The sequence below is a fragment of the Castanea sativa genome, chromosome 8 (genome assembly GCF_040712315.1).
Source record: "Castanea sativa cultivar Marrone di Chiusa Pesio chromosome 8, ASM4071231v1".
NCBI classification, from domain to species: domain Eukaryota; kingdom Viridiplantae; phylum Streptophyta; class Magnoliopsida; order Fagales; family Fagaceae; genus Castanea; species Castanea sativa.
In genome coordinates, this window is record NC_134020.1 from 35,736,680 (window position 1) to 35,751,256 (window position 14,577).

The 14,577-nt window shown below is 32.6% G+C and overlaps 1 protein-coding gene across 2 annotated transcripts; it reads right to left on the reverse strand.

Annotated features, from left to right (window-relative positions):
- Positions 1 to 1,183: 1,183 nt before the first annotated feature.
- Positions 1,184 to 7,931, reverse strand: LOC142606777 (uncharacterized). 2 transcript variants are annotated; one of them, XM_075778113.1, is made up of 4 exons: positions 7,760 to 7,931; positions 5,777 to 6,909; positions 3,368 to 4,038; positions 1,184 to 2,408 (listed from the first exon to the last, which is right to left on the reverse strand). In XM_075778113.1, exons 2-4 carry the CDS (start codon positions 6,877 to 6,879, stop codon positions 1,387 to 1,389), a joined length of 2,796 nt encoding a protein of 931 aa, XP_075634228.1. In that variant the 5' UTR covers positions 6,880 to 6,909; positions 7,760 to 7,931; the 3' UTR covers positions 1,184 to 1,386. The 2 variants fall into 2 exon arrangements, with proteins under 2 accessions (XP_075634228.1, XP_075634229.1); XM_075778114.1 differs by having other exon boundaries at positions 7,756 to 7,931.
- Positions 7,932 to 14,577: the final 6,646 nt, after the last annotated feature.

The window sequence follows — 14,577 nt, forward strand, 5'->3', positions numbered from 1 at the left end:
ATATAAAATTCATTATTACATGAATATAATATAAATACACCTTTAGTTAAGTAATGGCCTTTTAGGATAAAAAATTATATAAACAAATCAATCAAAAGTATAAACAAACAACATAAACCAAATAAATTAACAACACCCTACTACCTTGCATAATGTAATGGCTGAAAACAAAATACACAAACTCACGGCCCTCATCCCAATTGCCTTCCATAGATTAATTTTTTTTTTAATTTATAATTTACTTACTTTACTACCTAACTACACAATGCAAGCCCCACCCTGCCCTCACTCAATAGACAAAAAACACAAAAGCCAAAAGGCTAAGTCATAGAGTCAGTGGAGTCAATGGGTCAAAAATAAAGAATACAATAATAATAAACAAAAAAAACAAAGTCAAATATGCATAAATAGCTATGCTGGCAAAGGGATATCATACATTCACATACAAATATTTGATATTTCTATTCTGCAATTCAGACTTTTATATTTAGTTCAGTTGTTGAGAAAAAGAGAGATAAGTGAGATGAGAATGACTGAATGAGACACCTTGAGGAATTGAGGTGAGGGCTTGAGGTTGAAGTGATGAACAAGTCAGCGGGTTAGTGGAGTCTGTGGCGTCATGGCGAGCAGGTGAAAAGATTGTTTTCAAGGTAGAGGCGTGACACTATTGGAGGCGTGAATTGAGAACTGAGAAGGAAAAAAACGAAGGTGTAGGCGTGACAGTCAGATTGCTTTTTTTTTTTTAGACAGTGAGGATGGAAGATGCCTATGTTTTGTTTGATTAGGTATTTTAGATTTGGGGTTGGGCTGGGCTAGAAGTGTGTTTAGTTTAGAGGAGAAAAATTTTGTTTTATTAAGGGTTTGGGCTTGGTTGGTGGGGCTGGATGTGGGCCAAGGTTTTTCTTTTATTTGAAGTTGTATTAGACTACAACTTTAGAAGAATTGTTAAAATAATTTGAGGGGGGGGGGGGGGGGGGGGATGGAGCCAAGTGGCTCCGCCCCTGTCAGCATTTTGTGAATTACTTCTAGTGTCAGCATTTTGTGAATTACTTCTAGTGGTGGCATATCAAAAAACAGAATTGATTCGTGTGATATTGACAAATAGAGAAGAATTTAGTTACAAAGAGGGAAATGTGTGACTCGTTGATTTCTTTTAGGAAAGGATGAAAGACACACAAACACAGACAGAAAGAGTTGTATAAGGATCTTTTTACTAAGAGATCGAGCAAGCCACTTTTGGCTGCATTACAAAGAGTAACATAATTTGAATTCCTCACCAAGCAGTATCCCCTCCCACCCCCTTGAAGTTGAGAAAAATATATTCCCAGAATTATTTCTTGTAAGAGAAAAAAGAAAGAATAAATTGATAACAAAAAAAAAAAAAAATCAGAATTTTGCACAGCGCATTGGCAGACCTGTTACGTGATCAACAGCTACTATCTCTGAGACATTGTTACATCTAAGTACATCTTGGCCCAACTTGGCCCCAGCTGCCTTGAGTCCCTTTAGAGAAACTGGCTGGTTGAAGAGGTTCAATGATGGCAACCTTGAAGCTGGAGGCAATTTCCCACCTGGTAACAATGTCCGAAAATCGACCTTTAACAATGGAACCTCAAAGTCTGTCTTGTCATGCTTAACAACGTTGTCCTTTGCACTAATATGAGCCCCTGGTTCCATATGGTTAGTTGAAAAGCTTGATTGCTTTGGAAAGTTTGGATAAAGGCTTACATAGCCTCTAAGGTACATCATATCAATGAGAAACTTTTTCCATGAAGCTTGCCACCCATTTGTTCTAGACTTTGGAATTTGAACTGGGTTTGACTTTGCATCCTCAGTGAACCTCATGTTCATGTACACATAGAACTCTCTCCAAAGCTTGGGAAAAAACACAGCTCCCCAACTACATGGTAACTGGTGGAGGTAAGGTGTGTTTGGATGAATGTGCTTGAAAAACTCTGTTGGGTTCCATTTAGGCCTTTCTTTCACTACCTCAACAAGCCTAGGTGTGTAAAGGGAGAGAGAGGTGAGCTCTGGAAGAGACACCTGAGGGTCATAGTGGTATGCTAAGAGGGCATATTTGATCCATAGATAGTAGTAAGGGGAGACTTCGATATCGTCTTCAAGTAGGAGGCCAAAATCATCATCTGAGGATGGGTACCAACTCTCACTGACTGCTCGAATGAGTCCTCCTTGAATGATTCTTCTTCTGAGGGTTTTGGGGCCATGAGGCCACTCGAATGAGTTTACAAGTTTAATTGTTGCCTCATCCACTTTACTATCCATGTTGAAGCTGATAGGGATCTCATCCCCAAGATAGTAGGCATTGCTGAGAGATTTGAGAAGCCTTGTTAATGAATGAACACGGTTTTGGGTGATAATGTTCACAGAAACCCGCATCTTGTTCCAATCTGCATTTTGCCAATTGATTGCTTAGATGATTGACTAATAGAAAAACAAAATCCATAGAGTTATATACATTTAAAATATGACCACGAGTCCTATTTTATAGATAGAAAATGCTAAAGATATTACAAATTTTATTTCTTAACATTTACAAACCGATGTGGCAATAATGTGATTGGTGAAACCGTGAAAGGTAGCAACATAATAAATAAATGTCTATATTACTTTTTACATAATAAATAAATGTCTATATTACTTTTTTTTTAATGATTGGTGAAACATAATTTGTAAAAGTTATGTATAATTCACAATAATTCTAACTTAGATAATGCTAAATTGGACACTAGTGCCTCGCCAGGTTCGACAACCGTATCAACACTTGTACATGTGTAACATAGAAATTGAATATTCTAGTCGGAATTTGGCCAAACTTGGTCAATTGGGTTGCCCCTTAGTGGACTTGACCCAAACAGCTAAGTTGGTCCTGTTTGATATGATTATTTCTTCATGTAATTAATATACACGTTATATGGGGATAAGTTGCAAAAAAGGGTGTGCAAGCCTCCTTTGTGTAACTCATGTAAGGATGAAAGCAGAAAAAAGACAACTCTCCTTTTCTTAGCTCTAGTAGCAAGCACAACCATGACTAATAACTATTTTGGTTATGAAGATATAGTTTACAATGTGAAAGTTGGTCCTAGAGATACGTGCTTGTCTTCTTTCAATTCTAACAAGGGAAAGTTTCCTATTTTGTTATCATATAGGTAGGGGGAATCCATGTTTAAGAACTCGATAAATTCTTTTACTCTCAAAAGTTCACCAAATTAGAGGACACAAGTACTATAAAAATCAACTTGATATTCATTCTTTTGAGAGCTAAGTTTAGACTATTTTATGTTTATTCTGGGATTCAGTTACCACAATTGAAAAATAGCACTGAAGAACAGAAAGCTAACATTCTTACTTGGCAATGCAGTTGATCGTAGATCAGCCATCCAAAGAACCTTTGATATGGAGGGTCTTGGTAAAAGAACCAGTGTTGTGCCATTGGAATTTGTTTCTGTTGCCATCTTTAAAGCCTTCCTAACATGAGGATCAATGTCAGCCACTGTGATCACCACGCTGGGATTGTGAATTTTGATCAAACCTTTCATGCTGGAGTACAATGCTTGTACCACCGGCACCTCCGAATTCGATATTCCTGATAGAGATCCTATTGCCAGATCAAATATCTTAAACCTTCTCTCTTTGCATACTAACTTAGGCCACTTGAGAGCAGTTGTAGCTTCTTCACAAGGGCAGAAATCGCCTCCAGAGACAGCAATGTAGGCCTTTTTGCCAACAGTGGACCTGAACTTTTCAAGAAGGGGTGCGAGCACTTTGACCTCATCAACTGAGTGGGCATAGAAAAGTGCATCAATTTTTTGAGGATGCATTGCAGCCCATTGAGTGACATAACCAGTAGAAAATGCTTTCCACCATTGATCATCTCGAACTTGAACAATGTCTTTGAAGATTACAGTGGTTTCAGACACATAGGCAAGTCTATGTTCACTATCACCCCATGTTTCCTTGTCATTTGGGTCAACTGGAAGAACAAACGAGCCAGCGTTTCTGTACTTTTGAAGTTGATAACTGCACGTTTTTGTGGGAAATTTTGAACATTAGAAACTCATTCATATAATAGAAAAGACCAGTATAACATGTGAATGGTCCTAAGTGCTGTCACAATATTTTGAAAGCCGTGGAAATATGACAGTTTTCAAGATATCAACATGGGCAATTTTCATTATTTTCAAGAGTAGCATTCAAAGGGACGTGCATTACATGAACTTTGACTCAAAATTTGACTGCCATATATAAATTTCATTCTATTGTTTTCTTCTACTGAATTATGTACAAGTTTTAGTTTAACTATGTAGATTATCTAAAAGATTAGGAAATATAATTATTTTATACTGTTATAAATATCAGGTTAAAACAAGATAGGCCTCTCACCTCTAAATTCATTGGTAATAACCTTTATTAGTGTACATTGCATTATATCATTACATGGTGCACTCTGGTATAGCCCTGGACTTCATACCAGTACCAAACCAGCTTTAATAATTTTGAGTTAGTGCTTCAGAGAATCTCAAAAAGGAAACTGAGATTTCTAATAAAGTTTTTGCTTTGTCCAGCAATTAAGCGATTATTGTCTCATTTAGACTTTTTTATTTTTTTTATTAAGAAAAAAAAATCTAGATGAGACAAATTAGTAGATAGATAAATATTAGCAAAGGTGGCAGGGTACAGATTCTAGGGAATACTCATCTTAAAAATGGACTATATTTTCTGAGTTTCTTTTAATAATGTTAGAACAGAGAAGTTGACCATGTTATTAATGAAAGAAGGTATAGTTACGAAGATTCCTATCTATAATACAATACTAACTACTAAGTGCATAAAATAAAAATTAGACTCATCAATAGTACTTCGAAATTTCAAATGCTTCCTGAGTCGATTGTCAACTTTATATACCTAAATCAAGTTAGTGGCCTGTGGCCTAGTCTAGATCATATAAAAGAGTATAATCGATCTAACGCGATAAATGGCCTTGTATATTATTAATCCCTAGACTTGATAATCAACTAGTTGAGCCTTGAGACTCACAAAATTGGTTTGATTGTCCCAATTATTTCTTCAGGTGATGACTAATATGTACATATATTATTGCACAGGTGAGCAACCCAATATAAATTCTAATCTGTTATGACCTTATTGATATTAGAGAAATGACTCAAATGAGATCAGAAACAGTCTTTCCTTTATAAATACTTAAACTACTAAGTTTGGTTAATCCATTAACAATCCATTGGTGGAGACTTACAGCCTATTGACTCTTCCTAGAATATTTACCCAAACAAAAAAAAAAAAAAAAAAACTCTTCCTAGCTAGTACTAATCATTTCATATTTCCGCTAGCAATGATTTGGTTTCAAAAACTTATCTATAAATATAGGTTAAGTTATTAATTTGATCTTTTATATTTTAATCATTGGATAAAGTTCAATTTATTCCCTTAATTAATAATTATGTCAATTTCATTCCTTAACTTTTAAACACATTTATAACTATTTTTATTAAGGCAACTTTCAAATGATTCCACCAAGATTTTAATGGAAAGAAAACTCAAGGATAAAATTCTTTTGATCTTGAAAATTTAGAGAATGATATCGACATAAGCAATAGTTGAGGAACAAAATTGAACTTTGTCTAATAGTTGAGGATACCAATTAGTAATATAACCTAAATTATGTAGTATAAACTTGTTCTTCTATTCAAATGTGAAAAAACCAAAAAATATTGAAGGATTTCAATGATAATATACATACCTAAGGTGGAGATCTTCGCCAGTTGCAAAGGTGAAGGGTGTCTCAATGAAAAGTGTCTTGACAAGCTCCGCAGACAAGAACCAAGAGCTGGAAAGAAAATCCACCTGCACAATTTTACCAATTGTGATATCATAAGCAGGGTCAGGCAAATAAAGTCCTGCCTCCTTAGACCGAAATTTTCGATAGCTTGGAAACGCAAAATCCTTCTGCCTAAATGGCAAAATCCTTCCTATACTGCCCAAAACCGCATTCTTATACTTGTCAGTCCCGGCTACATGTGACAAAATCTGTAACATTTTCCTACCAGGAATCATGTCATCATCAAGGATATATACAAGATCTGCTTCTGTTTGTAAAGCCATTTGGAACCTTCCATAGTACTTGAAATCATAGCTTGAACTTATGAAGCTTATTCTTGAATCATTATAGCTATCTACAATTCTTTTCAAAGAGAGCTCATTTGGGCTCCCAAAAGAAAGTACCCAAACGTGGTGGAAAGGAAGGGTCTGTTCAAGCAATGAATCAAGCTGGGCACAGAGCGTTTTCCTTTTGAAATGGTTTAAAATCACTGTTACTTTTGGCTTGTTTGGACCTCGCAAGTCCCACTTAGACTTCATTGCCAATAGCTGAGCCAGAGTTTCAGTACCCAAGTTTTTGCTTTGGAAGTCCAGTACCTCATTGTAAAGCTCTGTTTTAAACTTGATCATCTGAGCGTCATTAGACTTCTTCTGCATGAAATCTATTTTTTCATGCTCACATACTAAAGATGGAGTAATCGGCTGGATTTCGGATCCAATGAGAGAAGAGGATCCCTGGTAGTGACTAAGAACATGGGGTGTGATTCTGAATTGCTTCCATTGTTGAACGATTCGTGTAGCCCACGTAAAGTCAGGTTTGGTCCGCAAATCTATTGTAGGACTCATGTAATACAATAGGAATGTTGCATACACTGCAAAGGCAAATTGGAGACAAGTAAGCGCTGTGACAAGTCGAGCTGAGGTGCTCTTATGAGCTTTCAACTTGGTCTTTCCACCAACATAATCACTAAGCATTCCTTCCAAGTAATCCCCACTTCTCGACGACTGACTTCGAAAGAAACCCATAATTAAACAAGATTATAGGGATTGGCAGACCTACAAATGCAAAGCAAATGTATCTGTCAGAAACAGCCAAACACAGAACACAGAACCTGAACTGAAACATAAAAATTTGTATAGCAGTTGAGGTTGACACTGACCAAAAACCGACAAGCCAGATCAGCAAAAGCAATTATATATGGTTGTGAAGAGAGAAATCTATATATATATATATATATATATATATATCAATCAAATTATGACTGATATCTCCAAGAGTTTGACTCCACCTTATGAAATCGGAAGAGAAGAGACCAAATGGGGTTGTGAATAAGTTGGTAGTGGCATTAGTGAGGTTTTGAAGAGCAATGGAACCAATGGCTTTATATGCATAAAGTTGAAAAGTTTAACAAAAACAGTCTAGGGGAAGCATAGCAGCCCACGAGAAGTGGCATCGAAGGTCACATGGGCTAAACGCATATAATAAAGAGTTTGAGTTTAATATTTGAGAAAAATGTTAATAAACGCGTTACATTCACTTCTTGCTCATACATTTCAACCTCAAGACACCATTAAAAAGCCGGCTTTGATGCCGCACAAAAGGGCTAACCCTGCGTTTTTGGCACTACCCCACACTTTCACTTCATAAATTTTACAAAAATTTCTAAAAATAACTTATATATACATTCCATAATCTACTTCTTTTCCACTCCTCTAAAACCCAAATCCCCATAAATCATGTAAACGAAAACATTTTAAGAGTATAATTTACATGTATTTAACTTTGTCAAACCCAATTCCCTAGAACAAGATGCAATTATAGACTTAAAAATATAACAAACAAACAGAATTTTTTTTTTGGGTAATAAACAAACAAGCAGATTATACAATGGAAAGTCATACTCACTATCTTGTTCATAACGTTATTGAAACCAACCAAATAAGTGGAAATCCTTTTCTTCTTCAGCAAATCAAGCTAAAGCTAAACCTCAAATTCACACCACCACTATATCACTATTAGTACGTATCAATGAATTGAATGAGAGACCGCGTAGAGTTGCAGAGAGGGAAAGCATTATGTATAAAGATTGAGTATAAAAGCCTTATAAATAGTTAAATATATACACCGCAAATTAATGAACAAAAAAAACAAAAAAGGTTATGTTGGCAAAGTCTGACTTTTTTGCATGAAAATACGTAGGAACATTACAGCCAAAAAAACTGGTAATATGGTATTCCCCCAAACTTATTCAAGTTGAGATCAAGAAAAGCCGTGGGTTGAATTTGCTTGCGGAAGGGATAATTCAACTGGGTTTGGCAGCTTGTTCAAGAAAAAATGAATGAGATAACGAAAAAACTTTCTTTTCTTTTTGTTGTTTATCAATTGGTCAAGTCTTTATTTTACAGGTGAGTTTCCATTAGAGTTTGCAGAACAGAAGCTGAGACAGTGAAAAGACTACGAAGAAAAACATATGTTTTGACATTTATTGATTGATAAAATCTAGGAGATCTGTGTTAATTAATTAAGAACTGGGTTTTATTATCAAAAAAAAAAAAAAAAAAAAAATTAAGAACTGGGTTTTGAAGAAAGTTACTGTGCAGGGTGTCCCCTCTAAAATCCCAGGTCCTAACGGCTACGTTTACGTGAACATTGACCCAAAAATAAAACATTTTACAATTGATGAAGTGATAAATTGTTAATGGCAAATTATAATAAAATGATGTCACTAATAGACTATGATGAAAATCAATAAAAGTTAAAAACTTGCCAACTTAAATTTTCAGGGTTCAAATCCTCGTAACTATCAAATCATAACAAGATGATGCCAAAAATACTACAAAAATGATTGTGTTTATACTTTATAACATTACTCTGGTACTTCAAAATTGTGTCAGCTTATACAAAAGAAGCAAGAATTGGAGGGAAAAATTAAATGATCCTAAAGAAAAAGGTATTTGGTTATAAATTAATATTAAAGGAAATTTTAAGAAATTAAGTGAATAATTTTACAAAAATGAATTAGTTTGTTTTATTGTTTTTTTGGAGTTATTTTACAAAAAAAAAACTTTTTTTTTGGTGGTGATAACTTGATAGTTGAAAGAAAGAAGAATTGAATTCTAAATGTCTCTGTTTTTATTTAATAGGCTAAATGTCTTTGTTAAAAACACAAAAGTGCTCTTGAGTTGCAAGACTTTTGATTTTGATTTATTTATTTATTTATACAAATATCACATTAAGAGACTTTAATATATATCAATTTTTCTGTACACTATCCTTTTGAACAAGTAAGCTCTTGGATATATCTTCTCTAAAAAAGGAAAAAGAAAAAGAAAAAAAAAAGATCTCTTGGATATAGGTGGGTAACGAGAAATTATACAGTCCTCTAGTGAACCATATTACTTGTCCACCATTCCACTAAAAGGCTCCCATTTGTTTAAAATTGTTGAGTCAGTAATTAGTTTTTGTTTTAAAAAAATTTCTAACTCAACAATTTTAAATAGGTAGGAGTCTTTTAGTGGAATGGTGGACTACGTCACTTGTCCATCATGAGAACCTTATAATTTCACATGGTTAACAAGTCAAACTTTAGTTAGTTTTTCTAATAAATCTTTTTAGATCTAATTATGATGTGCACGTTATAATACTGACATTTTCAGGTTATTGATGATGCCACATAAACTATGTACATATTAATTATTTGATTAAATTTAAGAAATTTAATAGTTTACATTTTTAAGATTTACATTATAGACTAAAAAAATGTTACAATGTATACAATTTACATGAGTAGTAAAGCTTACAATGTGTATTTATTAGGCTCTAGCTAAAAATACTAATAAAATTTCTTATTTGTGATAATTATAATTTCTAATGATCATGGGGGTTCATTACTAATAAAATTTCTTATTTGTTATGATCTTTGCATGTTGCTCCCATTTTAACTAAACAACAGCTTCGAAGTAAAATCAATAAAAATAAAAATAAAGTCAGAGGAGATCAAATTGAGAGAGAGAGAGAGAGAGAGAGAGAGAGAGAGAGAGAGAGAGAGAGAGGGATAGAATTTTTTAAGTAGAGATATAAAATGTAAATATTTAAAAATGCATTTCATGAAAATAAAATTACCATGAGAGGAGTGTGAAAGATATCACCGATTTTTTATACTTCCTCATCTCCTTTTTTTTTTTTTTTTTGGTAGAATAAGATGTACATAACATGAGAAGAGTGTGAAAAATTCAATGAAAAAATTTGTATCTATAGCTCTTTAATTTATTATTGAAAGGAAAAAAAAATTAATTTTAAACCATTTTAAAACTATCTTCCTTCAATTTACTATGCAGTGATTAATGGTTGTCTATCTTTAATTTAATTACATGACATTTTTTTAATGAGTCATATAATTTATTTAAATGATACACATAAATAATCTTATAAATCTCCATATTACGAGTTAGAGGATATAATTTCGGATTATCCTTATTATTACAACTTTACAAGGGCGCTTGATGGTGCTTATTTAAGTTATGGATAATGGAATCTTTTACTTTTAACCGTGTATTAAAAATTACTTACGACAAGTCAACTTCGAAATTTTAAATACATAAATGAGCCACCTCATGCGACACTTTACCTTAGATTTATTTTCATGAGAATCATCGTGTAACATGAATTATAAATTATCAGTGTGCCCAAAAGTTTAACAAATAATAAATGCCAAACTTACGTTCTTAATCAATACTCTCTTTATTTTTCTTCCAAAAAAAAATATTTTTATTTTATTTTTTATACATTAATCATGGGTGAGAGATTTGATCCTTGGATATCCTTGTTAGAAAAGTTGAGCTATATAGCTCTTGACTTCTTGATCAATATTCTACCACTCACTTTCACACCGGAATTTAGTTTCCTAATTTAGATTCCTTTTTATAATAAGTAAAATTGAATATGTGAGATTTTTTACATTTCAAATGAAAAATAAAATGAAGACAAAGTTTAAATTTAAGACCACCTAATTAGACACCACATATATATATATATATATATATATATATATATATATATATATAAATCATATTACTCTTAAAATTGAAACTAATATGAAATGGTAAATTTAAATACTTGATCAAAGTTATATCAGTAAAGAACTCATGTTAAGTGGCAAAAGACATTTGTTTCATCCAAAATTCATTATAGTTTATTTTAAGTGGTAATCACTAATCAGTCTAACAACATGGTAATTGGTTACTTCCTTTCCAAGTAGAGAAAGGTATCTGGAGTCTGCACCCATAATATAAGGCAAGAAAGAACTAGCAACTTTTGGGTTTAGGATAATGCAGATTATTTTAAGCATTTGACATCTCAGAGAGGGTACCGTTACGGTAAATAAGTTAGATGCCATTTAAAATTAATTCTTTTATTTTTTGAATTAAAAATAAATGCAAATTGTCTTGAGCATTGACTCCCAATTTTTATTTTTTATTTTTACTATTTTTCTTCCCTATCAAGTATCCATATTCCATATGGCAACTCTCAAAAGGATTCACATAGGGTGGGCTCATTAGTCTAGGATGTAATGTAAACACAAAACCAAAGCTGTGGCAAAAGTGCATCTTAAATAAGATAGCTAAAAAAAAAAAAATTTTGAGAATATATTATGCAGAATTTTTTATAGAGAAACATCTTATACTGAATTGAATATATAGAAAATAAAATTCAGCTCAATATTTTTCAAAAGATCGATGTATTAATAATTTTGCAAAAAAAAAAAAAAAAAGAGAAAACAAAAACGTAAATACATAGAACAATGTACGATTATATTACAGATTTTAATAAAAAGAATTGGGACTTAGACAAAGGCTATATATGTAAGATTATATCTTTTATTATTATTCAATTTATTTGTACAATTATGTTGGCTTAAAATAATTTAGTGAGAAATTATGACAGTAAATTTGTTTAGGAATTAGTAAAAACTCGTTAATATATTGTGTATATATATATATTTCTTCAATTTACTTATCATACTTCAAAGAGAAGTAATGCACAAAAATACATACTATTTATTTTTCTCAATTACTCCAATTAATAAGTTTTAAATTTTCGCTTAATTTGAAATCCAATTTGTGTGTGTAAGTATTATAAGTTCAGTCATATGTATGTATATGTATGTACATTATATGGTACAATACGTGATTTTTACAACTAGGTTGTGTTGTCTATACTCATTAATAACTTTTATATTCCCAGGGAAAACCACTTGCAGTGATAAGTGGCCTTGTGAATAATTTGTAGATTTGTGTTAATAACTCATTATTCATAGCTTTATATTTCTACTTGTATGTGTTTGTTTGAATAGTTTGAGTCAAAACTTTAGATTTGTGTTAACGAACTTTATGTCAACTCTCATAACTTATATAGATATGAGAGTATGTACGTGTTAAAAAATTTGGTGTTTATGTGTAGCAACTCTCATACTGATAATCTATTACGTCAAGTTGCACCAAGTTAACAGTGAGGGTAGCTAAGCCTATATGAGACTTCGAGACATTTCTTAAACTAAACTAATAGACGTGAAAGAATTTATGTTTGAAATTTTGAATGTCAAAATCTATCCAAGTCCAAGTAACCAACAGTAACTATGATCCTTTTTCTTTTCTGGTAAATTCTGAACAAGAACTTGTTACGTGTACGTGACATGTGCTTGAATCACGTGAAATACACACGTGCACATGCCTTGAACATATCATTATGAAATTCATGAGGCCCTTGATTAGTGCATCTAATTGTGAGTTTAATAAAGTCAAAACCCTAGGCTAAACCCTAAGAAAGTCAATCTTGGTGATCTATTTTTAGGGACTGATTTTGGAAATCTTGGCGATCAAACGCACTTAGACAATTTTGACTCTATCCAGACGTCGATTTTTGGTAGGCACGTTTGGCTTGGACTAAGTGCAAGTGCAATTACAGATCAAGTGGAATCCACATAAGCAATTAGAGATTTAATTAGGTGCTAGTTTTTCTATATATGACCTAACAAGTAGCAACATTTTAATTTGATCAAGGTCATAAAGAATCTCCATGTGCACTCTCTCTTATTATTAATTTACTATATAAATGCTGAATGCTATCACGGTTTGTACAATTCGTAGTCAATTTGAAGAGACTGGTCTTAACTTAATTTTGGTGTGCTTCTGTACACACAAACAACACAAGTGGAATAATAACTAATAATGCATAATGGAAATTCTCGAGGCATATCACATGGTTTTGATCTTCTTTCTGGAACCCCAAGTGCAGATTGAGACTTTTTTGAGTCCTAGATGGTAACCTAGAGATTTTGGTTTCCTTGTGAACTGCGGAGGGTATCTATTGTTAAAGGACAATTTCTTTAGTATGCCGAACATAATTTAATGATACCCATTGCCTATAGCTGCTGCCAGATCCAGTGAGTTTATTGCCCCCCTCCTTTTATCCCCCTCCATTTTAGTTATCAGATTGTATTGTAGTTATATATCAAACCGTAAACTATGTCACTTCATCTCACAATTAATTAGTTCTAAGGAAGGTATGCTTATAAGTCTTTTATGACATTCAATATTATGCTCCGTGGGCCTATTTTTAGAGCAATTGTTGAGAGCCGAATTGTGATCCCCCAACAATTTCCCCTCGTGATGACCTTGATTTTAATACCACTTGTTAGATCTTGAGCTATGCTATTTTATTTCAAAATCAATTGATGATGAAGAAAACACTCAAATCTTTTATGACAAGTAATATCGCACCCTACAAGTTTGTTTTTATAACAATTGTAAGGAGTTGAATTGTGATTCTCACCGTAGTATATATTAAAAAAAAAAATATTAAGTATTTGAAAAAATGAAAAAAAAATTATGATGAGTTGGTTCAACTTGTGTTTTTCTTTGACAAAATAAAATTCAACATTCCATATCAAGAAAGTAGGTGGAATATACAATCTAATGGTTGGGCACAAAACAGGAAGCCTTCCCTCTCCATTAATTTTAAAAATCAAAATTTTGTTAAAATGTCTTTATTATTTCGATAATATATATGAGATGGCCGACAATTTGGGATGGTGAAGGAAAGAACAGGCACTGTGCTTAAGCGTGGTACGGCAACGCTAATAAAGAATGAAATAGACTTCCAATTACTAGACCATTAATGTCAACTGTCAGCTGAAAGTGTGGTTACAGATCTTTGTTGGGTTAGTTGCTGGAGAAATTGGGCAAAACTAGTTTGATCTTCATTTAATTATTTTCTTACAACTAAATTTCAAGGTTATGTGTATGTGCAGGAGATCTTTAAGCTTTAATGTCAGAATTTAAGCCTTGCACCTCATTACCAATTTAATTGTTGACTTTATATTGCACCTTTTAAATTTGGTGTCATTTTGATATCATTCCTTAAAATTTTGGATTTTTGATTTTAAAGATTATATAGTATTTTTTTTATACAAGATAAAAATTTTACTCTAATTTAATCTAAGTGTATATATATGTATAAAACTCATTCCTAAAAACTTGAACTCTAATTCTTAACTTGAACTCTAATCCTTACCTTTCACACCATACAAAAACTTAGTTGACTCATGCCAAGGGTGCACAGTAAGTCAGTAATAGTGATTATATTGTATTTTAATTGATTCAAGTTCTTTTTGTTTATATTTGTTGTTAAGGTGGCCATTAAATGCCACCTAAACTCAGAAGTCA

Excerpts from the sequence above, each read along its gene's own strand:
- LOC142606777 (XM_075778113.1), bottom strand. The coding sequence starts at position 6,879 with ATGGGTTTCTTTCGAAGTCAGTCGTCGAGAAGTGGGGATTACTTGGAA. Across the intron at positions 4,039-5,776 it reads GGCGAAGATCTCCACCTTAG|TTATCAACTTCAAAAGTACA; the intron begins GTATGTATATTA and ends AAAAACGTGCAG. Across the intron at positions 2,409-3,367 it reads ACGATCAACTGCATTGCCAA|ATTGGAACAAGATGCGGGTT; the intron begins GTAAGAATGTTA and ends GGCAAAATGCAG.